The following is a 27261-nucleotide window of genomic DNA, read 5'->3' on the forward strand; positions in this document are numbered from 1 at the left end:
CATCCCCCATTCTCTCCTCCACATACTTCCTGCCTATTTTCAGCTAATAAAGGCAAAAGCCAAAAATAATAACAATAATAATCTCAGCCTTAGACTTTACCTTGCCTATTCATACACATTTATAGTGCAAACTTCTGGCAACAGGAAATTACCGTCTGTAGCCTGAGATGTGCTCCTCCCTGCCGGTTCAGCAGATCCACCTCAGATGAAAAGGCCTTGATGATGCTTCTTGGAGAAGATTATTGTTCAGGGGTCGCTGGTGCTTGAAAAGTCTTCAAACCTCACACACTTCAGAGAAGGGGTGCATTAAGTGATTAGGATCTTTGGACTGGGTGTGGCAGATGGCTCCACAGGACCCCCCCCTTGACAATTTCAGTGGAGTTGCCCGTGCAGTAGATTTCACATCGATGCACGTCGTGTGGAAGGCACATGAAAAATCCAACGTTTCGACTGACGGCATGGCTGTGGTGCGCCAAATTTGAACGTTTCAAGCTAACACAGGAAGCACTTCGTAACTCCATGGTAGCCACGTCTGATAAGAGTCTCTATGCTATTCATCTTTACTCATAGCGCCACCTACTGGCATCAGGAAATGACTGTACCACCCCCATCCGACTCAAATGTTTTCAGTAAAGCTTAGAAACCTGGATGATAATTTGTGGAGACCTTTTCACTGAACAGTGTTACCCTGGTGCGACCTGAGCACGTTTCAAAGTTAGCCTTCTATAACAAACGTCATGAAATGTACACTGAGCCATCTACACTCGATGTACAGGAACAAAAAGCATTATTGTGTGTTCTCCAGAGCCCCATAGTGGACAGGACGCTACATTTCCAGTTACCTTTCCTTTGAACTGCGTCCAAAACACATGACAATTCTTCGCTGTGTCCAAAGTTCAGTGTCCTCTGAAAGCAACTCATGTACCAGACTCTGACGTGTAAGTGTACGCCGCACGACGCACAAGTTCAGTTAAAGGGTTCAGACAAATAAAAATAGTCTGCTATGAGTTATATTTGTTTGATGTATTTTTCAGAAAAGGTTTAGTATCTTAAATGAATTATTAAATCACGCCTACTCTGTGTTTCTCATTGAAGAATCAGAATCTCTGAATATGCAGAATTAATCGTTTAATCTCGGCTCGGATGAATCACACTGAGTGTGAGAATGTGTGTGAGGAGTCTGTGAGTGTGTTAGCGCTGACAGACATACAGTAGGAATTATCCGGTGTATCTGAATAGTCTCAATAATGGACCAACTGTTTGGCATTTAATCTGTATGTAAACTTTGCGAGATTGTGGGAACACCTTTGGGAAATGATGAACTTCCATAACCCTTTATCAATTTATCCCGCAGAAGCCAACAGATGTGTGGGCTGAACTTGGGGGAAAGACCTTTGCCCCACTAAGGCACAATGAGCGAGAAAACAACAACAACAACAAAAACCTTATTGCATAAATAGGCGGTTTGTATTAAGCCCTCAGACATGGCACGTTAACATTAAATATGATTCACATCTTTCTTCCTCTAAGCATCTAGCAATTTCAGATATTAGGATGTTTTTTTTTTTACTTCAGTGGGGGAAGTGCTACTGTTTTAAATGATGCAAAAGCCCTCTCCTGATTGTACGTTTATTCAAACCGAAGAGGAGCGCCTCTGACTCTGAAGATCAGTTTAGGAGGAGTTTATGACTCCTGCAGCTTCTCGAGGACCTTAACCGAAACGTTTTCCACTGCGTGAGAGTTGGGTTGAGCAGAAACAATTAGTGTGACCAGCCGAGACTTTTGTCGTGCAAAGGTCCAGACCTCGTGGCCAAGCAAACACTTTCTGGGAAATGAGCCAAACTGAGCAGCAGTTATTTTATAACAGAATTTGGTCAGGGGGGGAGAAAATAAAGACAGGCGACTGTGCGCGCGCTCCCAGCATGGCGCGCAAAACTGAGGAAAGTCGGGTCTATTTCGCCAAAAACTCAATGGGAAACGGCGCCGGCTGGCTGAAACAATCCGACAATGCAGACCCAAACATGTACGGATCCAGACACGTTATTCCGCTAGCCTGTGACATGGACAAACCCTGCTGTCAAACAGCTGCTGCTCCTCAGGAGGAGTTGTTAAACGCTGACTGCCGAGTGGGCGACAGTCGCTCTTTTCCTGCCTGCGCCACAATCTCAGAAACAGCCAGAGAGCTGTGCAAAGCTGTGTCCGTGTCGCTGGGACTGACCATGGAATCCACTGACACGAGCGACATGGACGCTGCCCTCCCCTCGTTCGCTGCAAATGACCACACACGAGGAGAGTATTTGTTCGGAGTTGGAGCAGTGCCGGTGAGCTGTCCGCGAGCCCAGGCTGCAGTCTGCGACCGGGATGAGCTGCCTCTGCACGGACACAAGCAACTGGTGGAAATGTTCAAAACTTCAGACACTGCCTCGCGCCTGCAACACCTCACCTCCACTCGGACATCTGCGGACGAGCCAAACTTTACACTGTGCAAGGCCGATGAGATCTCTTCAGCGGAGATGGATCATCTGGACACCGCGCGCGCTGCCTCTTGCCCTTATGCCCAATCCGTGCCAGGCAACTTGGCACACTTGTCTACAGAGAGGCCGTGCCGGGTCTACAAGCACCCCGATGAAGCGCGAGGCTTTACGGACGCCGTGGAGAACAAGTTCGGTGGTTATCATCCTGAACATTTCAGCGTGAAAATCAAATCCGAGGACAGTGAACCTGCCGGGGCGTCGTGGGGAGGTAATTACACCTTTAATGACAAATACAACTCTCACGGTTGGGGGTCGAGGCAGTGCATGAACGCAGAGGGCACGGGGGCGAACACGGCGTTCATATGTAATCCGTATGAGAGGAGCGCGATGCGTCCTGAGCAGTGGTACCCGGGCGGGATGCTGAGGCCGCCTTATCCCAACTCCAACTACGTGAAGAGCGAGGTGGGCGAGTGGCTTGATGTCGCCTACAATGACACTAGGTAAGCTGCCATAATAATATAATAATAATAATAATAATAATAATATACAATTGTTTAGGGAACAGAAAAGGTTAAATTTGTCACATTTTGCCTTTAAATTTTATAGCAACAAAAATGACTTTAACATCCAATATGTTAAATGTGGCCGCAGTCAGACCTCAATCTGACCCCAGGCAGTGCTCAGAGTCTGGCCCCTGTGTAGGTCCTCCCTCATGACTCTGATGTTTTTGGCAAAGTGTAGTCTGCTGGGAAGTATAGCAACAAAATTCAACACTTCATCATAAAAACACAAAGCTTCAATCACAGAAAAAGATTTCATTTTAACATTCAACCCCACTTTCTGTTATTTCTTCCTCACAGTTTAAGGTCTTTCTGATAACAACTGAAACATTTGTTTTTCTAACCTAATCAAATGTCAAACTGAAGAGATTAAAAACAAAAAGAAAATTTTCTCCTGCAGACTTTTTCAGCATAATCTTCATAAACACTCCGAGAAACTCATGAAAGTGGATTTTTAATGTCTTTTAAAATGGATTTGTGAATCTATTTGGGAGCTTCACGTCCCTGACATTTAAGCTGCATTTGCGAGGTGGAGCTGATTTTATTGTGCTTCAGATTTTAAGAGGGTGGAAGTGGCCCTTGTTTAAATACATTTTCCAATTAATGTTCCCTTAATCAGAAATATATATATATGTTTGAAAGATTTTAAGTTCTGTTGTTCTGTTTTCATCCTTACTTGTGTGGCCTCGTAGTTTCAGGGTTTTATCTGCAGCTCATAACATCCTTGTGACCATTTATAGACAAAGTTTTATCCTGTCTTTAAGAGCAACAAAGTTTTCTTTGTTCAAATGTGCTCTGATATGTGGCTTTGGTTGTGATCTGTATGTTTGAGTTCATTGGATTAGTCTCAGATTTGATCTGGTAAGATGTGACCACACAGGATGGAATTACAGTCGAGTTTAACCTCTGTTTTTATTAAGAGCTGAGTGTAGTTGAGCATCAGTTTGATCCAAATGAAGGTTATGGTGTTTGATTTTTAAAATGTATTTAATTGAACTCATTGAATTTTTAACGTGCACTTTCATGATCGACCCAATCAGAAGAAATCAGAGCAGACGTGTTGCCTGACAGCCACGCTGCCGGGCTCAGTCTAAGTGCCTCTACATTGTTTAGTTCTAGTCCCCGGTTGGTTTTCATTACAGAGGTGTATCCTTTAAATCCGAGTCTATTTCAGAGTTGCCACAGGCAGAGGTGCGTTCACGCCCTTTCTCGTCCTGTCTGTTTCTTCACTGAGTGAGTGAATGATTGAGAGACACCACTGGCTCCGGCTATCAGAGCGCCGTACACTGAGACCCTTCACATCCGTCTGTGTCTGTACGGTAAAACCAGAAACATTAAAACAAGAAGAGGCAGAAATCAGTTGTTGACTTAAAGTTGAAGAAAAAAAAACAACTGCAAGACCTCAAACAAGGGTCTGCTGTATTTCCCACCTCAGCAGAGAGACACATGTTGGTTAAGCAGTGTGTGTGTGAGTTCTGTATCACTTGTATGATCGTTTCCTCCTGTGAACATTTTTAAATGCAGCTAAAGGGGAAACTGAGAGAGATGGTTTATCTGTGCCAGAGCTCGCCAGCCTGACCTCAAACCAGGGTCACGGGGGTTTGATTGGTGCTCAGTTTCAAATCAGCAGGATTTACAAGCATGAAGACCTTGAAAAACCCAGGATTTCCAGCTTTTGCTTATCACCTTCAATCCTGCGGGGCAGATCCTGCCAAGAGGCAGATCCTCTAAATTATCTGGACAATGTGGTTGAATAAAAACCAAGAAAAGAGATCTTTGATCCCTGCTCGCAGCTTTGAGTTTCACTTTACAGAGTTAACCGGAAGGATTCGTCTACAGGTTCTTTCATCTTTAGAGTTTGTCCCAACTGTATCCTGTGATCTTATGCGTCCTGTTTCGTGTGTCTTTAAACGGATTAAAAACGCAGCCCATCACTACCTTCATGCATGCTACTCCAAAACAGAGAGACTTTTAGGACCGATGAATGGGACAATTCATGAATGAAATACTGGTTCGTCACCCATATGTGGAGCACATCCTGACTGTCAGGCCTGAGGGAAGAACATGCAGGGTTTATAATATACCTCATTGATTTCTAAATAGTAATTCCCTCCCTTGGGACTAATAAAGACTACCTCATTACTTACATCACACGCTCAGACAGAAGTGATGAGAAAGAAGGTGACGTAAGTGCAAACAGATGCTTGTTGTAGCTCATGCACACAAAACAAGTTTAGCAATGTCACGGACGCATATTAGTTCACCAACACATTTAAATCAGCCTGAAGCTGCAGCAACTCGTGCGATAAAGGCTCATTTATGTTTTTCTGATCAAGTGGACCAGCATCGTAGATAAATACTGCTAATGCACTGAGGCAGGGAGAAGTAGGACTAATCCTGATGTTCTGCAGCATTAATCAAACTGCACCCGACCTCGTAGTTACAAAACGTTTGTAAATTCAACCACTGATTACGAACAAAAAGGCTTCACAATGCTGCGTTAGCTTTCCGACATCAAACAAGCGTGCAGCGCGTCACTGCAACAGACTGACCACTTGCCGTTTTAATCATATTAGGTTGCTACTACAAAGAAAAGGTTGTTGGGGGAACTCGGTGAGCTGTTCGCCATGGCACCGAGTCTGATGACTCCAGAGTTCAGACATTACAATCCAAGATAAGTTCTTGTGGCTTGTTTTCCAACACACTTTCTGAATACAGGCTTTGTGCGATCAATGGATTGAGTGTTTCGATACTTTCACAGCCTTTAGATGAGATTTATAATAAAAAACATGGGATTGTCTCCGTTTCTTCTGCACCGGACTTTTGAGTCTTATGGCTGAGTTTGCAAACGATGAAAAAAAACCTGAGGGTAGGTTTTCTTTAAATGTTAAATGTAGTGATAAGGCTGTAATCAGATTTGTTTCGAGAGGGATCAGTCAGTAAAATGTAGTGGTTTACCACACAAGTTCATAAAACTTGTAGACATGTCTCCTGTGGAACTCTTGTCTTTGTCAGTCAAACAAGCGACTCATTATACTGTGTTGACGCGATATAAGAGCACCAAGACACACTGGAGGGGTGATAGTCGCAGTTATGTCTGGTCTTAGTTAAACAAAAGGGATCCAATCTGGTAACCTGTATTGCATGCCAATATAAGCAATCATGTGTTTTGTGTCTGTTGCATTTTGCATTGGAAGCTGGCTGGAGTGTTGACAAGATAAAATTACCTGATATTTGACTTTTTTTGGTTGTTTTTTTTCCTGTCAAGCTGAACAAACTGAAAACACTTTGCACAAACCTTTGAACTCCATCTTTAAATCTATTAAAAAGTAGTTACAGAATAATTGAATATGCTGTCATAACCTGGGGCAGTGGCTAGGTCATAGTTTTACTCTTTATCAGAGTTCAGATGAAAATGAGCCTGTATGATTAAATCTGGACACACAGCTGCTCATGTCAGTGCTGTGCCTCGTCCTTCTCTTGAACTAAATACACAAACCAGCTGAGTGTTTTGCTACATCGTTTTTATCGCATCATTTAAAGAAATACTTTAAGACTAGATGTATAACTTTATTTTGTCTCTGTTTTTCTTTCTCCTGATATGCTTTGTGGCCTCAGCACACACAGAGGAGGCTCCTCAGTTAAGACTCTCCTTGTCTGCTGTACACCAAGCCTTGATATCTGCGTTGCACGTCACGGAGACAACGTTATGTCTGTGCCTTCTCCAATCTGTCTGTGTTCAAGGCTGAAGCCGGGCACCCAATCGTGGCCCCTTTGAACCCCCCCTCGGCCGCTGTGTTGGCGCTCCCACACCGTCCTCAGTCATCACACTCTCTGCCCTCCTTAACTTGCTCACCGAGTGGCCTTGGCATGATTCTAGGGAATTAACAGAAACTTCTTTGTAGTTTCACTTTGGAAAGTATTTAAAAAGTTAATTGCAATTATGGATTTGTTGGAGTAATTGAGTTCAAGGTCAGGCCTTATTAGGATTTGATTAACGGTCTGATAAAGAATACAAAAAGGATTCAGTGCAGTGACACAGTTCAATCATCCAAACTAAAAAACAACAACAGGCTAAAACAGAAATAAATGATGTTAAAGATTTTAAGCTCATGTGAGTCCTGTTTCCTGTGTCTGACTGCAGGTTTGAGGCCGGCAGAGAGCACATGTTCCCCATGGAGTTCATCTTCCCTCCACAGAGGATGTGCCTGATCTGCTCAGACGAGGCGTCAGGCTGCCATTACGGTGCGCTCACCTGCGGCAGCTGCAAGGTTTTCTTCAAAAGAGCAGCAGAAGGTAAAACTTAAAGGGGGTAACTTGGGTGCTGAATTTGGTGCCTTATTAATACCTTTGTTATACTTTGATGCCAGTAACAGCTAAACCTAATAAACTTGTTATTGGAATAATGTACAGATTTTGTATATATAATTTACACTATTTTACCACCTGTAATTACCCTCTGGTTTCTCTGTCCATGCAGGCAAACAGAAGTACCTGTGTGCAAGCAAAAATGACTGCACCATTGATAAGCTAAGAAGAAAGAACTGCCCGTCTTGCCGGCTGAAAAAGTGTTTCGAAGCTGGAATGACTCTCGGAGGTAGGTTGGATTAATATATGCTTTGAAACGAAACAATTACTGTTTAATTTATTGCCGTGGTTCATTGACAGCATTCACATGCCGGCCATTTGCCTCTGACGTCGCTGGTGGAAAGTTTCAATGCTATTTTAATATCAAACTGCTGTGCTTCAGGTTGTAAGTCCCATGAATTAGATCATCTGACAAATCCTTAATCATTTCAACCCTTTCAATCGATTAGCAACAGAAAATACTGGAGGGAAATCCAGCTAACGTTAGCATTCAGCCACTTACTAGATAATATTACTGTTAGCTAAGAAGTGGCTGACAGCTAACATTACTATTTGGTAGCATGATACAATAGAAAGGCAAACATCCCGAGCTAATTTAATGTTAGCTAGGAAGTGTGTGAATGCTAGCAGTCTAACTGTAGCTAATGCGTTAGCATAATTTGACCCTGTATTATGGGCTGACGTGTTTTGTAGTTGCTCATAAATGGAGAAGAGCTGAAATAACGATTGTGTGATACGCTACATTTATACAAATTTTGGGTGACGTCAGAGGAAAATGTACGCCTGTGTGAATATGGTGAATTATAGCATCACTAACCACCTTTTGAAATACATACGTCTGTGCTGCACGGTCCATAATGTGCACTACATGCTGTGTGAACAAAGCGCACTTCAGAGAAAGTGAAGTCCTAGAAGTGAAACTATTAATGGTTTCCCAAGACCAAGTACTTTATTCTCTCCACTGCACATCTTAGCAGGCTCCCTTCAATTGCAGCATCATCACAATAGGGGATGTTACTGATAATCAGGCCCTGACTGAGCTGCCATGCAATTTAGCCCTCTTCCATTCACTTCTCCTTACTGTCACCCAGACCTGCTCGTCATATTAGGCTGTAAAGATTGACATGTAGTGGACTAATTTTAGTCCTGTGTTCAATTTTCACTCTCTTCCATTTTCTCATTCTGTTAACGGTGAAAATTGTGCCCGGAGCACAAAGCTGACATGAGACATGTGAATTAAAGCAGCAGACATGCCGGCAATTTTGCCACCAGTCACTGACAAACCCATGGAGGGAAAATGTGATCTAATGCTGTGATTGTAAGTGAAAAGGCACACCTTTTCTAGTTGTGGCTAAAAAGAGCCTCCTTTCACTTAGGTTCTCATCCCAGACATGTAATTCACTCGCAGCGTTTAAAGGGAAAATTCATGACAATCATTTGTAGAAGTGGAGGCAGAAAAATTATACATTTGGTCTTATTATCCTCGTGGTTTACTCAGAATACTTCAAAGCTGAGCAGCAAAATGCTGAAAGAATGTCTGGTTTGACAAATTGGATTTGGATTCATTTATTACGTAGTTTTTGGTTAAATCAATTCACTTGTAAACTTTAATATCTTCAGATGGTATCAATAAGATCTGCCGTTTGTTTTCCTCGTAGTTTGGAGGGCTTGAATAGAAGCAGGCCCGGTTGGGCATCTGCTCAAGATCGACAAGCATGATTATTACAAATTGCTTGAAGGTTTCATTTTTATAATTCAGATTCCATATTATATCGAGAATTTTAATGGCATCCCTGAATAGAAGCAGAGGCTATCTTTTCCCAAACCACGATATCAGTCTCATTCTGCTGCAACATGCAGGAAGCTCACTGCACAGCTGGATGTCTTGTGCCAAAATACAAACGCAGTACATTGATTTATCTCTTCCTTTATCATAGTAAAACTGTTCGGGGTTTCTACTCCTGATTCATTCTGAACTTTCCTTAAACATCTGATGGCATAAAGTAGCATCGTCCTGCTGTCATTTGTTTGCCAGTGTGAATAGATCACCTATTCAAGGGATGTGTCAGATTTCTATCAATGATGCATGAAATGTTGAACTGTATTAAATGAATGACCACAGCTCTTTAACTTCACAGCCACAGCTCCGTGGGCAGGTCTCTCTCAACTCTTTTGTGATGCCCACGCTTACTTTCTTTCTTGCATTAGTCGCACTTTTTTATTCACCCATCCAGCCCGGCACATCAGCTGAAATGTCCTTTTCTCCTGAATGTCCCTCTGACTTCTCCTGCACTGAGCCCTAAATGTTCCTAAAGCAATTGTGACCTCTGCAGCGTGTCCTCGCTGCTCTCTCAGCCAGTGCCTGCTCTTAATGTGAAGGAGTGAGTCCATAATAAGGTTCTTGTGAGTCACTGAACTCTCACTCCATGTGCTCTGGGGTCATAAGGGCGTAATGCTGTTATAACATAAAGTGTAGCTAAAATGAGGTTTTAATGTTTGGTAGTATCAGGACAATTATAACCATGGTGTGACAGGCAGGCACATATTAGCATTGACAAAGTAGTGGTTGTGTTCATGACATCAGTGCCCATGTCTTATATTCTCTGCAGCTAAAGAGAAGGAGGTATTATTAAACAGAAAACAGCCACAAATCCTCAGACTGAGGAGGGTAGAACCACAAAAACCTTTGACATGTGTGCTTCCAAAACAACTTATCAATCATTTCAATATAGATGTGTGTTAATCAGCCAACAAACTTGAGTCATCGTTTAGGCTTCAGTGCAATAACAAGCTATTTTAAATCCGTGACAAAGAATATCTGCATATGTGGTAATAGTAGGTGTAATTTAAAGGTGTACACGCCCCTTTAAGCAGGTCATTCCTTATGTGCCTTGATTAAAGAGAAACTACTGTTTTAATGTTTAGTTTGAGGTGTTTTCTTGCATCTTCGGGCCTGATTTGGGTTCTTATACAGAGTAGAAACTATTTAATGTGTTTCCAGGTAAGAAGCACGTGGCGGTGTGCTGCTTTAGTTCAGTTGATAGAGCAGACGCCCTTTCTGCAGACTCGACTGAACGCAGGCTCGACTCCAGTCGTCTGCCGATTATTTGGTGCATGTCATCCCACACTCTCTTCAGCTGTCCTGTCTAATAAAGGCAAAACATTATCCAAAAATAGAAAACATAAGCATTACCATATATTAGCATACAAATTAAGAAGAAAAGAGATGCATTCTCCTCCCCTTCATAACATTTGAATGAAATAGAAATCTAACTGTGTGTAAGTTCTACCCCATTACTCGTCTAAAAAGTAAACTTACGGGATGATCATGTTTCTTCCCCTGTTATTAACTAGGTATCATCCCGTTATTCCATTTTTTTGTACAGTGCTCTTTTGTATAGCACTACCCAGTAAGATTTAACATCTGGGTGTCATCCTGATAGTGCCTGAGAGCTTAACTACAGGACAGCTCGAGAGTAATGGGAGGTGTGACAGGCGACTTTGTGGAAGCCTGTCTCACTCCGTTTTCTCCCGACACGCCGCTCCCTCCCATTCAATTCCAGAAACACAGCTTACATTGTTGAGCTAATGATGTAATGACATCTTCAACCTGGACACCAAAGTGCGAGTAAAGTGGGATCTGCAGAGGTGCACGTTACACAATGGATCTAAAGAGGAATAAAAGGTGCTAAACTGAACTTCAATCAAGCTCGCACCCTGCAACCTAAAAAGATAGTTACGATAAAAGATGGTGATTATAATGATGATGAGACCCAGAGGGAAGGGGAGCAAAAATGTGGGAGCTTTGAGAAGAAAATGTCCAATAAATTTTATATGTGAAATTTGATTCGAGTGAAAATGGGTTTGTAATGGATAAATGTGCAGCTTATTCGCTGGAGGTCAGTTTAACCTGGAAACAATATATAATACTGATGCCACAGCTTAGTGTGCCAGTCAGGTTATGTCTGCGTACTCTTTTTTTTTTGGCCTTTGCCTTTATTGGAACGGACAATGGACAGAGTCAGAAGTATGCGAAGAGAGAGTGAGGAGGACGTGCAGCAGAGGTCCGAGGGTTGGAGTGGAGCCCGGGTGGCTCCTTTGAGGACTAACCCTCTGAACATGTGACGCACGCTGTAACCCCTGAGCTTAACCAGCGCCCCCCTCCAGTACCCTTTATAAAGATCTTTGATAATATCAAATAACTACCTACTGTTCTTTAAATGTGATCTGTGAGTTCAAAAACAGTTCACTCCATCTTCAATCCTCCTGTTTATATTGGCTTCAACTATTTGGTCTTCAGGTTACCTCAACCCAACGTATTTACACTGAACTCTGCAAAGATCACGTCCCTGCCTGTGTCACAATACAAGATCCCAGATTTTTTAATTAACCAGTTTTATTTGTCCTCGGATCAGACGCGGAATTGTGAAACTTGCAAATTATCCTTCTTATATGATTTGCAATTTGCTTTCAACCCTGCTACGTTGGAGAGAGACTTAAGTCGTGTCTATAACTGGCAATTTAATATTTATCCAAGTGAACTGAAAAGCCAGGCTGCAGTTTTAATGAGACGATCTCTGCAGGAGGAAATCGCACCACTGTTAAGTTACTTTTTACAGTAAATCAGCAGCGCTCAAACGAATTAAAGAAATAATATATGGCTTCACATTTTGATACTTCCGAGTTCTCGTAAACTCTAAGCTAAACATTTAATGTCAAATCATCACACTACATCCACTTCAAAGGTCATGTTGTCTACTTGTGTTGGCAGACAGTAAGGAATTAAATATAAATGTGCAACAGTAATGTTTGTTCTTCACACAGTCACCATTTGTATGTGTCCGTCACTCTCCAGCTCAGCTGTCATTCTCCAGTTGACAGCTGAGCTGGGGCCGAACTGTTTGCAGTGCTGACACTTAGGGAGTTACAACAATCAGTTACACAGTGCAGCGAATGGTTGACAGACTTAAATCTGGTTGTAAAAGCACCACGTTTACTTGGCAGCTGTTTAGCAGAATGTAATAATTTAACTCACCACTGTTTCCCTACTTACTGTACATGACCCTCTACTCCACCCAAAAGAAGATCCGGCTCCAATTTAGTTTGTAAGTGCAGGTTGTCATATGGAGCAGCTGCCTCAGCATTCAGCATGTGTGGGGAAATAAACTGCAGATTTGTTATTGTATTGATGCATTTTTGTGTTATTGTTTTTACCAATGACTGTACATATAGATGGACAACGCATCTCCATCTGCTCCCATTGTACGTAATTGTTGCCAAAAATAGGCGCTGCCATCTTTCGATGGCGACTTCATATGGAGCCAGAGACTGCGCAGTAGAGATCGGCGAGTGAAGCGGCCGTAGCCACTTCCGCTAACACAAACAAACACTTAACTTACCGAAAAAACAGCAAGGATCCCGCACGGCGGCGTGTTTAACAGCAGAACAGCTTCTCTGTGTTGGTCCGAGGTTAACATTCACAGGTATGGAACTTGAATGACTGTAGTGATTGTTTTAGTTACGTTTCCACTCGCGGATCGTCCTCCGCTTTGCTCACCCGGAACTGATTGGCTTCAGGAGCCGAATTTGTCAACAGAGCTTTGACAAAATCAAATAACTAATTAAAAATAAACTTGTCAGAAAAATGAACACTTGGATGTAAATCAGCATGGTAATAACTAGCTATAATGACAGAAACCATGTTTGAGAAAAATGTATCGGGCGTGTCTTTTGATTTTATAGTTTGACTCATGTCCCACCTGTTAACATGTAGGAGGCGGGCTTTCTGACCTATACTGCAGCCAGTCAGCAGGGGGCGCCCGAAATGTTTTGGCTTCACTTTTAAGGAGCTGTCATGTCGTCCATCTTTTGATACAGTCTATGGTTTTTACATACAGTATGAGTTGTTTTTGTCATTTTCTTATCTCTTAATCTTTACATGCTTTGTAGTGCATAAGAAAGAAAACAAATGTAAAGCAAATATGCATGACTCATTGAGTTCACCAATATATTTTCCACTCTCTGCAAAACCTTCCAGGAGGAAGAAAAATGTAATAACAGGGGAAAAAAAGTCATTAATACATCTGCATCACCAGAAAGCTCTCACACATGGTGACCACAGGCCTTTCCACCAGATGAGGCTCATCTGCTCTGAGAGTTTTCTTTCAAATGGAGCATGATTCAAAATCTTCAAAGCTATTAGTAGTTCAGTCTGAGTATTGTTAGGAAAAATTTATATGTCCCTAAAAGGTTACTTAAAACCCACAGCTGCAGTACATATCTAAGAGTAGCTTTGAAAAGCAGAATGACATGCATTCTCAGCATAGTTTTTGGGTTTGGCTTATGTTGAAACGACAAATCAATTACCCAAAGTTTGAGTAGTATATGTTCAAATTGTTAACGATAAACTGAAAGGGTGTTATTTGTTGATATTCAATCAGAACTTCAGTGCTGGTAAATATGGTATTAGTATGTATGATCGTCATTTTCTGATAGGAAAACCCGGCGGTATCATTACTAAAGCATCATCTGTTCCTTCTGCATACCTTATTAACTTAGCTGTAATGAGTCCAATTGAGCGGCAAAAGATCCAAAAATCAAAGGCAGACAGTCAAAGCCTCAGATCCGAGTCCTGAATGCAAGAAGAGCTGGATTCATCGGTCTAAATGAATTTGATTTATCCAACCTGAATAGGCTGCTCAGATGTTTAATCTGACCTTTAGTTGTTTATTCCCTGCTGCATAGTGCTACATTCATGCCACAAAGATAGTACTAATTGACAGTAACGTCATGTTGTATCACTCACAAGACACATGGAGGTCTGGTTTTGTATAATAAAAAGATACAACTTGGTTGTCTTTTGCAAGCTTTTTATAAATAAACTGATTCGTGACATCTTTCTTTGTAGCTCGTAAACTTAAGAAGATCGGACAACAGAAAAACCCTGAAGAGGATCAGCCTGGTCGGGAACATTCAGATGTCATGCAGACCATCTCTCCAAAATCAGGCCTGAACTTCAACTCCCAGCTGGTCTTCCTCAACATCCTGGAGTCCATTGAGCCGGAGGTGGTGAACGCGGGGCACGACTACGGCCAGCCGGACTCAGCGGCCACCCTGCTCACCAGCCTCAATGAGCTGGGAGAGAGACAACTGGTCAAAGTGGTCAAATGGGCAAAAGGACTGCCAGGTAGCTGTTTTTCAACCTAAGCAGAGAGATTTCATTTACAAGAGTTTAGTGTTGGGTTGTGAAAGAAATTATACATTCTCCAACGTGAAACCTGCATTGCAAGTAAGCTGTTAACAGAAAGCTAACATTTTTTAACTTCTACCTTGATATAGCAAACTTATTACCAAAGAGCTGCTTATTTACTCATCCAGCCAGCACAGAGAAACACTAGCATTCATTTGAAGTCATGTCTAAGCCCTCCCAATGAATGTAGGTTTAATGTTCCCGCTTCTTTTGGCTTGGTTTTGTTCTCCACCAGTTCCTGAGGGAAAAGCTTTGCTGTGTTCACCAGCTAGTTGTTAACTGTGTAATAGTGTGTAGCCAACATTTGGAAACATTAAAGCCCCTTTCACACATGCACTGCACTCCTGAAAATGTTCCGACATTGTCATGGAGAGGTGCATGTGGGAACGCAAATGGCCAAATCATTTCAACCTGACTTAAAGTGAACTTTTTCCTGCCAGCCCTCTGGTAAAGACGGTGAGCAGATGTGTCAACGCAGCGGGTAGTAGTCTGGAACATTTACCATGAGCGGGTGGGTGGGTGGAGTATTCTCTGCTTAACGTCTTTACTACTTACCTCAGTTGCCAGTATTATCTTTTCTTACTTTGTGTTTGTATCGCGGAAACGCCCCTGTACATGTTGTAACAACATCAAGCCAGAAACAGTCACCATACTCCTCCCCTTCCTGCACGCTGTACCCAGGTCCTAAAATAAACCACAGTATTTCCAATTGTGACCATGTGTCCAACACTGACAATATCCCACTGTGTGTGACATCTGTGAAAGCCAATGTCTGGAAAACTTTAGTTCATGTGTGAAAGGGGCTTAAGAGTAACAGAAATAGTAAACAGTTGCAAGGCATAAAGTCTTAACAAAGAGCTGAAAGATGCTTCAATTCTCTTCTGGTCTTTCACTACTAAAACAACCTTCCCATACAAGTAGATAGTTGATAAATGAAACAGTATTGACCCTAGAAGCAATAAACACAATTTGGAGTCAGATATATTTCATAATACCTACCAGCTGTAGTAGCTCCTCTTGAATACAAATGATGGAAATCACTTATCACTTTATCAGGGCAATAAAACTGCATGATGCGGTTGCTCTAATGTCTGCAGACAAACCCACAAGCCTGACAAAGCTAAGGGTTCGCACAAGACAGCATAGATAGGGGCCCAAATACAGAGAACCAGACATGGAGTAATAGTTATGTGGTTTTAATAGTTAGTTGATCAATTCTAAGCTTACAGCAAAGAGAGCAAATCCAAACAGACGTAGCCAATGATCCAACGGTTAACTGGAGTGAGGCAGGTAAAGGTACAGGCAGGCAGGGAAAGATAGATTCGGGTTCCACTAAAGATTGAATTGAAGAGGTTGCAAAAGATTAGCAGGGCAGTAAATCTCAGACAGTTTAGAGTTTTAGAGTAGGATGACTGAGGTGACTGGCCTGGGAGCTGGTCAGCAAAGGAGAGGTACATTTCAGGCCCCCTAACTTAGGTCTCCTGCCGCTTTGCTAGGGCAAGAGGAGTCAAGTAGATGGTGTCCAGGTGGGAAGCCACAGGACTAGAGAGCAAGAAGAGGGTGTTTGGGAAAGTTGAAGATACAGGTGTGCAGTCTTAGTTGGATGAAACCCAGAAGGCAGAGCAGATGGATAGAGTTTGTCAAGGCAAATAGGAAAAGCAATTCTGAAGGGCAGCCCGGAAGGCAGCAACATTAGTGGGAATGGTCTGATGAAAGGTCATGGGGGTGGAGGTAGCAAAAGGAAGCCGGCCAATGAAGATCCGACTGTAGGACAGGGTAAAGTGCTGGAATGCAGGTAGGAGGCTATGGGACTGTGGTACACACAGGAGGCTAGTAGGCGAGGCTAGCTGACTGTGAGAAAGCCTGGATGCCAATGATCCCTAGGATAGTTGTCTGGTAGGAGGCCAGAGACTGGCAGGTAGCTGACTTGGATGCTGCTCCATGGATTTGCTTGGAATGCCCATGGGAGCACTGGAGTTCTGGGAGCAGAAATTGGAAGATGAAGAGGTTGGAATGGCTCAGGACTCACAGGATCTATGGCAGTGCTCCTTCCACTTAAAGGAGGCTACTTCTTGGGCAGTTTCTCAAGAAGTGGTGTCTGTGAATCTTCTCAGTCATCCAGGTCATGGCAATTCGTTTAATGCAAAAGGCAATTGGACTTGGTTCTTGAAGACGTTCCACCTCTCATCCAAAAGGCTTCTTCAGTTCTAACTGACTGGTGGACAAAGAAATATAATCCTCTGAAGGTGAGAGTCGTTAGTACCCAGTGGTGTTGATGGGTTTTTAAGCTCACATGATCCTGAGTGTGATCTCAGTTGAGATTTGTATTTCAGCTGAATCAACAGCGTAGAATTCTCAAGAAATCCTTCTTCCAGATGACAGAGAGGCTCTCCAGGACGTAGAGCTCTTCATTTAAGGAAAACCTTTGTAGTCACTACAAACTCATGCGAAGGAGATGACAGGCAGGGCTCGTGATTAGCTGCTGAGTCCACCACTAAGAATTGTATGAAGTTGTACAATCATGTAGATGTGTTCGAGTCACGACGGTGCAGAGTGTAATACTAATGTGTACAAAAGATATGGAAATGGAAAAAGTGCAATTGTAAACCAGCAAAATTACAGATGTAAGAGGTGATTACTTTACATTTAGAATAAAACTAAATAAAAACAATCAAGATAACGTCCACCAACAGTTGGTTGTAGGTGCATGTCTAAACCTTCCTCTCAGATCATCCTGCAGACTGTCATAGATTTAAAACATTTTTGGGGTAAAAAAAATGGTAGGGCATCATATTAACTTCATTAAAAAGCATGTATTAGTCACTCAGAGAAAAATGGCAGAATTTCAGCTGTTTTTCAGCGGATAGAAAGCACATTTGGGGACACATGGGCCTTAATCGATTACAGCAAAATATCTTGCTGGTTGGCTGAGATTAACTCCTTGAGAATTATTTTGAGGCCAGTTTCTCATGGAGACTATTTTTTTCTATTCCTTGTTGAGATGTAATTTAGACATGACAACAACTCTCTGTGAAAAAGTTCTCACAGCAGAACTGCATTAAACAAAACTATGCCTATTTATTGTGTAGGATACGACTGGGATGAAAAAAGATGTCGTCCAGATTATGGGAGGTTTTCCTGGTAGAGGTGGCCAGCCGGCCTCAGTCCCCCCGCCAAGGTCATTCCTTCATTTTTCAGTCAGATATTCATTCATTCAGGTGGGATGCTCCTGCCTTGGCTGCACCCAGATCATTGATAGGAGGCTGGCCAGTGGGAGGATGCATTCAATCTCCCATCCTGAGCAGCCCCCAGACAATGTTGGAGGGAGCCTGTTCATTAGAAAGTCACTTTTTTCTTCCTTGTTTGCTTCTTTATTCCTATATTTCTGTCTTTTCCAGTTTTTAATTTAACCCCAACATTTCTATTGAGGTAAGGGAATGGAGGCAGGAAGGAAAGGCCATCCAACCCAGGTTTTCAACTGATTTCTGAAAATATCTTAAAGTCAAAATGGTAATATTTTGTCCTGTTAATATAATACATGGCCACAAAAATGACACCAGCATTGGGTTTCATAAAAAGAATAAAAGTAGTGGCCCTAAATGTATACCATGAGGAACCCCACAAGTAAATGCACTGTTTTTTAAGATCTTTTTACTCAAAGAACTCTCCCAGAAAGCATTTGAAAGCATTCAAAAATATGCCTAGAAAGAACAATTCTCTCAATATATATTGAAAAGAGGATATTTCATAAATACATTTCATAAATACTGTATACTGGTAATGTAAAACTGTACAAAATTGAATGGTTATTTATCTACAAAATAATCCCTATTGTTTCTTAAACCACAAATTTTTGTTCTTAGGTTTTAGAAATCTCCATGTAGATGACCAAATGACCGTCATTCAACAATCATGGATGGGGGTGATGGTGTTTGCCCTGGGATGGAGGTCCTACAAGAACGTCAATGGCAGGATGCTTTACTTCGCTCCAGATCTTGTGTTCAACGAGTACGTACAATTTTGTTCTAGAAACAGATTTTTATCAGGGAATGACGAACAAGCTGGGCTCTTATTCTGTATAAAGATCGCCACCAGTGAGTAGGCTACTTCTGTGGTACATAATACAGACACCAGTTTTTATCTCTCTCTGTACTTTCTCTCTCCATCTGTCAGTCATTTACTTTCCTGCAAATTTTAAAAACGTGAAGTATGAATGCCTGCAGGCTGTTTAGGACCCTGTTCATCCAATTTCCGCCTAAGGTGTCCCTTTGTCACCGTGAAATTAAAGTGCGGAGCAGCAGTTTGCAGCATTCAAACTGTCTGGGCTCTGGTGAGTGAATTTGATTAATATCTCAATACTACTTATGAGAGACAACAACAGTGGTGAGGTATTTTTGTGTGTGAGGAATATTAATGGTCTTATTAAGTTTCATCAAAAAGCTGCAGGGGATTTTGTCATTTGATCCAATAATCAGATTTTTCCTTGAGTAATTAATGTTTGTGGGTAGATTGATGAGAACTTGTTTTGTATAACATCTCCACCAGTTTTGCTAACTAACATGCAGGTTTTAATATTGTCTACTTTATGTGCAATGCAGAGATGGTATAGAGAAAACTGCGTGTACTACAGTGATGTCACCCACTGGTTGGGTGACTACCATTTGGCATTGTGGATGTTACGATGTTGATTTTTTGAAACAAGACATGACAAAAGGGTCGGAGAAGAGTGAGGCGTTAGCAAAAGTTATCAACTAATGCTAACACTGGCATGGTTAGCAAGATGAATCTATAATTCATGGTAACTGTGATGGGTTGTTTTTTTTTTTGGCAAGCTTTTAAACCAAATCTACTTGGGAAAAAATGACTCCTCAGTGTCCATTAATATATTTCTATGATTAACAAGGCCTTTTCAGGCTGCTGTGGTAGCTACTGTGGAATACAGCAGAGGTAGCGTGCACAGCTCCAAACTGTTTCGGGTGCACAGTAGAAAATCAAATCTCAAAAAACAAAAGCTCCGGCACTGTAGCTACTGGGGAATCACAAGGTTGAGATGCCCTAAAGCAGCGCTGCTTAATTTCTATTTCACTTTGATTGAACCAAAATGTACAAAAAGGACATCAGGCTGAAAACGAGCTCAAACTAGTGATTCAAACCATTACTTTATTACGAAATGAGATCATAGGCGATAAAGCAGGTTGAAGGCAATTCTATATTTGATTCACTTGTCAAGCCTGGAGGTTATGCCCACCTTTATACAGTATGGTTCAATGCTGTTTGTCTGCCATAGCCAACAAATACATCCAGCTATATATAAGAGAACAAGCATTCTAAGCAAATATGTTGAAATTGTATCAGTTTAATACATTTTTAAAGCTGATTTATAAATGTGTTTTCAGCAAGCCTTTTCCTGTTGACTGAGATAACAATCTGTGATTATTAACAGTGTATGTGTTACCATGATTTGGGCAACATCTAATCAAGCTACATACCTCATTTGGTTCAATTTGTCCACTTTGGCAGAAATGGATCTTAGATTTATTAAAAGACCGGCCAAAAAATCTGTCTTGAATGATGTTATTGTCCAGATTAAAAGTTTTAAAATCAACAATAACAAGCTGGCTATATTGAATGAACAAAGTCATAGTCACACCTGTCCATCGCTTTATTACGTTTTTATGGGAGCTTAAGGACTAAGATCTTGTAGAATCCTCGTTGGATTTTCTGACAGAAAAGCCCAATAACATTTTATATTAATGGATTTAACTAAAAGGTTAGAGCCTTGTTGCTGGCTCGGTCTTGAACTGGCAGGATAAATAGGGGCAGTGAGGTAATTTAGCAGCAAAACCCAAATGGCTCCATTGAAGCTGCTCAGTCACTGGCAGACAGCACTGGTCATACTGGGCAGCCTCCAGGTTCGATTGCGTAACTGTGTGTCTGCTTTGTGTGTGAGGCAGGGTCAAGCTGAAACAGCATTTGCACTGAGTGAACCAAAGCAAAGCATAAACAAAATAGCAGTTCAGAGTATCCAAGCAGATAAGCATTAGGGAATATGAGAGTCTCACAGTGATGTCATTTGTTGCATTGCAGAAGAACTTCATTATATTTTGGCTCACTAAGACCAAACTTAGTCACTTACGGTCAATATTATTTTTTCTGTTTTGTTTCTTGTTTTTGTGCATGAATGTGACGTCACAATCATTATGCAAGCTAGCAGCAAAGTTAGGAAATGTGGTGTATTAATGTGTATGGTACCATCAACAGCAGCAAACACACAAGCCAGATTTAAGTTTAATAAATCCTGCAGAAATCTGTTAACACTTAAATTTAAGCGGTGGACTTAAATCCGTTTACTCTGATGCATTGTCTGCAGGTTTTTGTGAAACCTCTGCATCAGTAATTGTGTGAATACCGTCTTTTCCTCCCTTTTCTTACACATGGATCCCTGATAGAAACCTGACAGAGGTGCATCAGGACAACATTTCCTACCTTTTTAGATACAAGTTACAAGTCAGTTTTTTATCCATTAGTTAGACCGTAGTGTCTCTGGAAGTAACAGACTGTGTCTGAAACACATTTTACACATTAGCTGTAGAAAGCAGAGAAGATAATTGTGATTTTTGTTGAAAGAGGATTTCAGCTGGTTGTGGAAAATCCATTTAATATTTTTTCTAACTGACTGATTTATTATTGAGCTTACATAAAGTTGGCAACCTAACAAGAGACATATTGAAAAGGGAATGATCAATATAAAGCAGCAGAGACTTTTAACCTCCAGTATTTTTCAACCCCCAAAACACTGAGTCCTACATTTCCCATAAATCATCTTAATAATGTCTGCATAGCAAAGTCTCAGGGCTCTTGGACCTCTTCCACCAGTGTGTAAATCAGGCTTTATGCAAAAAACAGAAGTTTCTCTCTCCAAGCTAAAACTGAGACAACCCGATGACATGATGTCGTGACTATGTTGCCAGAGTCTAGAAAGCTTACTCTACAGCCACAACATTATACATCTGTCTCTCTGGCTGAATGAAACTGCTTTTGATGAGTGGAGTAGAGTTGGACTGGATTGACCTCATTTCAGTTTCCGTTTCCATTTACCAACATTCGACTAAAGTACAGCCATGACACAAGTTTTTTTTAAATCATAATGAACTACAGCCCGTCCTTCATGGAGAGGTTCAAAAATGTTAACTGTGTTTGTGGAAAGTTGCACTGGACCGAGTATGAACACATTGTGTTCATTATTATGTAAATGCAAAAAAAAGTGCACTGACAGTGAGAAAACTGCTGCTACACAGCTGTGAACTCGAACTGTCTTTGCCTCTGGCCACTCCCAATTAATGTGATGTCACAGCAGGTGTTTTTATTTTACAGATGCCAGAAAATACCACTGATCAAGCCCTGAATGTAGAACAGGTGGAAAACAACAAAGAGTACAGGAGAAACTTTATTGTTTCCCCAGAATGTTCCAGAACCTTAGCTAAAGCCAGAACCCACGCACTGGAGAGAGGAAAAGTTTGGAATCATGCTTGAAGTTGATTTATTTAGATGTTTTTCAAGGTGTGGCGGACCAGAGGTTCAGGTTTGGAGGACTGGATAATTTGTGGTGGAGGCCTTATTAGTCGGAAAGGTGGATAATTTACGCTCTTTGGAAGAAAATTGAGCGTAAAGTGTTAATGTACTGAAGTGCTCCTTGTCATCTTTTGAATCTGCTGGTTGCCATCCGCTGCCAAGCCGAGTCTGTCCTTTAAGAGGGTTAAAAACCAGGGCACATTCGTCAAAACAGGAGTCTGAGATAGGGACTGATAGATTGTTGGGCTTCTTTATCGCTGTCCATACACACCTCTCCTTAATTAACCCCAACTCAATCTCATCCGGCATACAGGTTTCTGTTTACTATAATGTTTATAACAAGTTTCACATGAAAAAAAAAGGGGATTTTTCTAATTATTAAAAATTTTATATTTAATATCTGTATAGATAAAAGCAATACTTTGACATGAATTTGTTTTCTTGCCAAGAGCGAGATGAGAAGTTAAAAAACCTCTGTCATATTTGAGCAGTAATAAACAGCCAGGAGGTAGGCGGATTAGCTTAGCATAAAAACTGGATACAAACATTGAACACAGTGAATTTAAATTTTACACTTGTTTGTGTTAGGATCAAACAAACAACATGTAACGTGTTATTTTATGTCACAATTAGCGTCTTCAGATGTGCCAGTAGGCAACTTTTGTTAAGAGTGCAAGGCTAGCTGCTTGCCCGATTGCAGTGTTCACATTAAGCTAGGCTAAGCTAACTGTCTGCGGGCCGTATATAAAATGATAAACATGTGAGTGGTGTCAATCTTCAATTCAATCGTGCAAGGTGATGATGATGAGGGTTGAAGTTCACATGTTGTCAGTTATAAGGCAATACAGGCTGCTCAGTGTACAACAGGATCAATTGGATTATCAGTTGGTCTACTGGTGTATAAACTGGTGTATATTATACAACCACAGGTCTGAAACTATGCCTCCATTTTCAGATGGAGAACATTCAGCTCTAATTTTCTGTCTTTTTTAAAAACTCTTCCTCGCTCTCTTTGGGCGGAAATAGATGATATTTCAGAGTTAAACTAATTCTTACATTTTATATATTTCATCTTTATCTCTGCAGTATTAATATGTGCCAAATTTTATTTTTACTGATTCAGAAAAAAGCATTTCATATTGCAGTAGATGAAAGTGTGATCACTATGCCGGCACAGCTTATTGAAATAGCTGATGACTTTTCAGGCATGATGAACATGAAATATCCAATCACCTCCTATAATATTCAAATCTAAATGACATTTTACTGAACCCTAAAGAGAATTATAAAGGAAGACATTCTAGTGTAATATAGTTGTGTGTTTTAACATCTTGCTCTGGATGTCAAAGATTACACAGTGAAAATCTCATAAAGACTATTCACTGTCCCCATCAGACTATTAATACATGATATTATCAGGATGATGGGGGTTTGATGCAATTGCGGAGTCTTAAAGTTATTCCCAGAGGCAAAACCCACAAAGCACAAGCAAATGGATGGGAGAGGGGGAAACGGCAAAATATTAATGAGCTAAAAAACAAACAAGTACTCTTCATTTAAAAGTGCTAAAGCACTGCTGCCGAGCAGCTGACAAGAAACTAAACAGCCCACTTTAAGGATGCCTTAAAGTGGACATATGTAAGCCATGCAATCAATTTTCTATTATTCAAATGTGTTTTTGAATCACATTGGTAAAGTTTTTTTTTTTAATCGTATACATATTTTAATTGTATTATTTTTGGAGCCTCTCCTTCCTCCTGAAACGAACAAGCCGTTTGGCCATTCAAAGGTCAGACCTTCGCCACGATTGTGCGATCCCACGTGGGGGAGCGGCCGCACTGCACTGTCACTCCAAAGCTGTAGAAAACACGGCTGCTCTAGGACCGGTTATTCTGCCTTATATGTACGAGCCAGAATCGCCAGGAGGTATCAGAATGGTTAGTTGAAATCTAGACAACGACTTGACTACAAGCTGGTGCGAGAAGGCAGCCTGAGGTGAACGACGGTGAATGACGATTGTTCCATTTCAGTGAAAGCGAGGTTCTACGTAGAAACCTGCAGCTGTTCTGAACGGCCCATTTCAGAGGCGACCTTTTTAAAAATGTCATTCTGGAAAAAAACAGAATTATGCAGTTTTCACTTTTTCACCGTGAACAATAAACACACAAACATGTGAAACACATACAACATATGAGAATATCCACTTAAAAGAAATGCCTCTTTAAAAGAGAAACAGACATGGCTTGGGGAGAAGAGACCTGTCCTACTCGGAGAGAAAACTAGGAATGGTGCTTCTGCGGACTCACACACCCCTACACAACAAGAGAAAAGAGTACCTCTCACTTCCTCTGATGGTGGCGTCAGCACAGAGCACTGGAACAAACACACACACACACACACACCTGACCCTGCACTGAGCTGATTCACTCACCAAACTCAATGAGTGGCAAGTGTGTGTGCCCCTCACCGATAAAGACCTAACCTCTGACATCTAGCACTTATCCATTACAGAATAAATGTCCGAGGTGTAGAACATTTCCAGTATTTCACATTTCTCATCCTGACCTTTTTCCATCTGCAGACATCGGATGCACATCTCCACCATGTATGAGCACTGCATACGGATGAGACATCTTTCACAGGAGTTGCTGATGCTGCAGATCACTCAGGAGGAGTTTCTCTGCATGAAGGCCCTGCTCCTCTTCAGCATCAGTACGTACTGGCCTGTGTACTCGGCGTCAAAACCAAAATGATATGTAGTCAGCACTGTTTTTCTGGTTTTAACAGTTCCAGTTGAGGGTCTGAAGAGTCAGAAGTACTTCGATGAACTGCGTCTCACCTACATCAACGAACTCGATCGCCTCATTAACTGTCGCATGAAGACCAATTGTTCTCAGAGGTTCTACCACCTCACCCGACTCCTGGACTCTCTACAGATGGTGAGTCTGTAAAATTGTTTTTAATTGAATTGTAAAAGTCTTTTAAAGCTGAAGACATCTGGACATGTGCGTGCCTCTCGACCAAATCAGACAAGCAGAGAAAACAGTAAAAGGCCAGAGTTGTAGTTCTGCAAATTTGCTTAAAACATTTCTTGGCGATGTGTGTGATTAAAGCTGTCTCCTTTTTTAATAGCCTGCAGAGAAGCGCTGCATTTCAGCAGAATCTGATACCTTAAAATGCAACCCTAAAATCTAATAACTGTTTTTCAGTTTAGAGAAAAACTCCAAATGGATGAGTTCACTACAGTCTGAATCCGAGCTCCACAGCGCTCAATTTTTAGGCCGTGCCACCTGTTTTAGTGAAAAGCATTATTTTCCTGAGTCATTGTCAAAACACTGCTTGTCGTAAATTTTATTCAAATGATTTATTTGAGTGTTTCTTCTGTTTCAGACAGTAAAGAAGCTCCATCAGTTTACATTCGACCTTTTCGTCCAGGCTCAGTCGCTCCCCACGAAGGTCAGCTTTCCGGAGATGATTGGGGAAATAATCTCAGTGCATGTACCAAAGATCCTGGCAGGTTTGGCCAAACCAATCTTGTTTCACAATTAGAAGGATTTTTTAAAATGAAAAAATGACTCATCTTTGCTGCCTCCATAAACTTTAACAAAGGTACTTTTTCCCTACATCTTCAGTCTAATAGCTCTTAGCTAACCTGTCCTGTAATTTTTTTTTTTTCCTTTTAGCCATAATTGAGATAGTTTGTTCATAACTGTTAAAGCTTTTATCTGAAGCGGTGCAAGGCGTCACCTGTTGACAGCTATTTGTGTTTTCAGCTGGAGCAGACATGCTACTTTACATAAAGTCTGTAAATCAAGATAACGGCAACCTGCAAGTGGCAGGGTGAAAGCATTATTGACCTCCATTATTCATGCACTTGACAAGTTGTTCATAAAAACAAAATCACAGATGAGAATTGGATAACAGAAAAAACAAAAACTTGTTTCTCATCAGCTTACCAAAATCTGTTTTTTAAGTGCTGCCTTCAGGTACATCTGACAAGTTCCTGTTCGTGAAACCAAACTTGTAAATACAGCTTTGAAGGCATTTAAGTGCCTTTAAACTATATGGATGTCTCAATTAACATTTAACATACATTTTGTATATATATATATATATAGATTTTTTTTTTTTTTACAACTGTAACAAATCCAGACATGGTATTAAAGTGTGAAACTATTGTGCAGAGAAATGCTATGACAATCAGTGTAGATGTGGCAGCGAAGTACTGAACCTATAAAACACAAACTTGATGTGTTACATTTGTGTACAGTGGGAAAAAGGGATTTTCCTGCTAGGTGAATCTAAATGGAAAGCAGTTTTGATGCTAGGGGAGAGCAACTGAAAGTCTACTTTGTGGACATAAATAGTTCATTAGCAACTAAAAAGCGAAATTAGAAAACAAGTACGGTGCTCGTTATTGATTTGGAAATCCAACTATGAAACAATCATAGACGATAAGAAGTCGACCCAATCGCTATGATGTAAACCAGTTTGGCATTTGAACCACTGTAAGTTTATTAGAGTCAGAAGTTACATATCTGGACCAGTGAGTGATACAAACTCCTCCAGCCTGATTGAAAGGCTTCAGGAAGCCACGCCCTAAAACAAACCCTGACTTATTGTCACTTTGTATTTTTAATCTTTACGGGAATTTACAAAAAGGACATAATGCTTTATTAAAGAAGACATGAAAGTAGCGATTTGCACTGTAAAATCATTAGGAAATGTTAACTGAAGTAATAAGTAGGGTAATTTTCTGTTTGTAGCCAGTCGACCTGTCCCCTGCAGGCCATTAGAAAAAAAATGCAACTTGAGGAAATTCCCTATTGGCTTCTCTTTTCAGATCCGAAGACTCGGCCAATTGTTCTATAGAGCCTACAGTGAGAACTAATCCTTCGATTGCCAGGTCTATCAAAGGGAGGACAAAAGATAAAAGGTCATGTCAGGTCGTGGTTGTCAGAAGAGTTTTGTGACTGGTAGCAGCCACACAACCAAAACCTCACATTCTGTATTTAAAACAAACATTTGCCTGGTTTGC

At 41.2% G+C, this 27261-nt stretch overlaps 1 protein-coding gene across 1 annotated transcript; it reads left to right on the forward strand.

Annotated features, from left to right (window-relative positions):
- The first annotated feature begins 1832 nt into the window (after positions 1-1832).
- On the forward strand, positions 1833-25772 carry LOC138602295 (androgen receptor-like). The gene is made up of 8 exons (XM_069673750.1): positions 1833-2974; positions 7179-7330; positions 7515-7631; positions 14310-14588; positions 18515-18659; positions 24805-24935; positions 25011-25166; positions 25618-25772. The coding sequence occupies exons 1-8, from the start codon at positions 1833-1835 to the stop codon at positions 25770-25772; spliced, it is 2277 nt and encodes a 758-aa protein (XP_069529851.1).
- Positions 25773-27261: the final 1489 nt, after the last annotated feature.

This window comes from Semicossyphus pulcher, unplaced genomic scaffold (assembly GCF_022749685.1).
Source record: "Semicossyphus pulcher isolate SPU_LCO1_2020_fin unplaced genomic scaffold, fSemPul1.0.p SCAF_10, whole genome shotgun sequence".
NCBI lineage: Eukaryota > Metazoa > Chordata > Actinopteri > Labriformes > Labridae > Semicossyphus > Semicossyphus pulcher.

What these genes read in the sequence shown, in the direction of transcription:
- LOC138602295 (XM_069673750.1), top strand. Translation starts at nt 1,833, where the DNA reads ATGAGCCAAACTGAGCAGCAGTTATTTTATAACAGAATTTGGTCAGGG. An exon ending in CCAGATCTTGTGTTCAACGA is followed by an intron (nt 18,660 to 24,804) that starts GTACGTACAATT and finishes TTCCATCTGCAG; the next exon opens with ACATCGGATGCACATCTCCA. An exon ending in CCTGCTCCTCTTCAGCATCA is followed by an intron (nt 24,936 to 25,010) that starts GTACGTACTGGC and finishes TGGTTTTAACAG; the next exon opens with TTCCAGTTGAGGGTCTGAAG.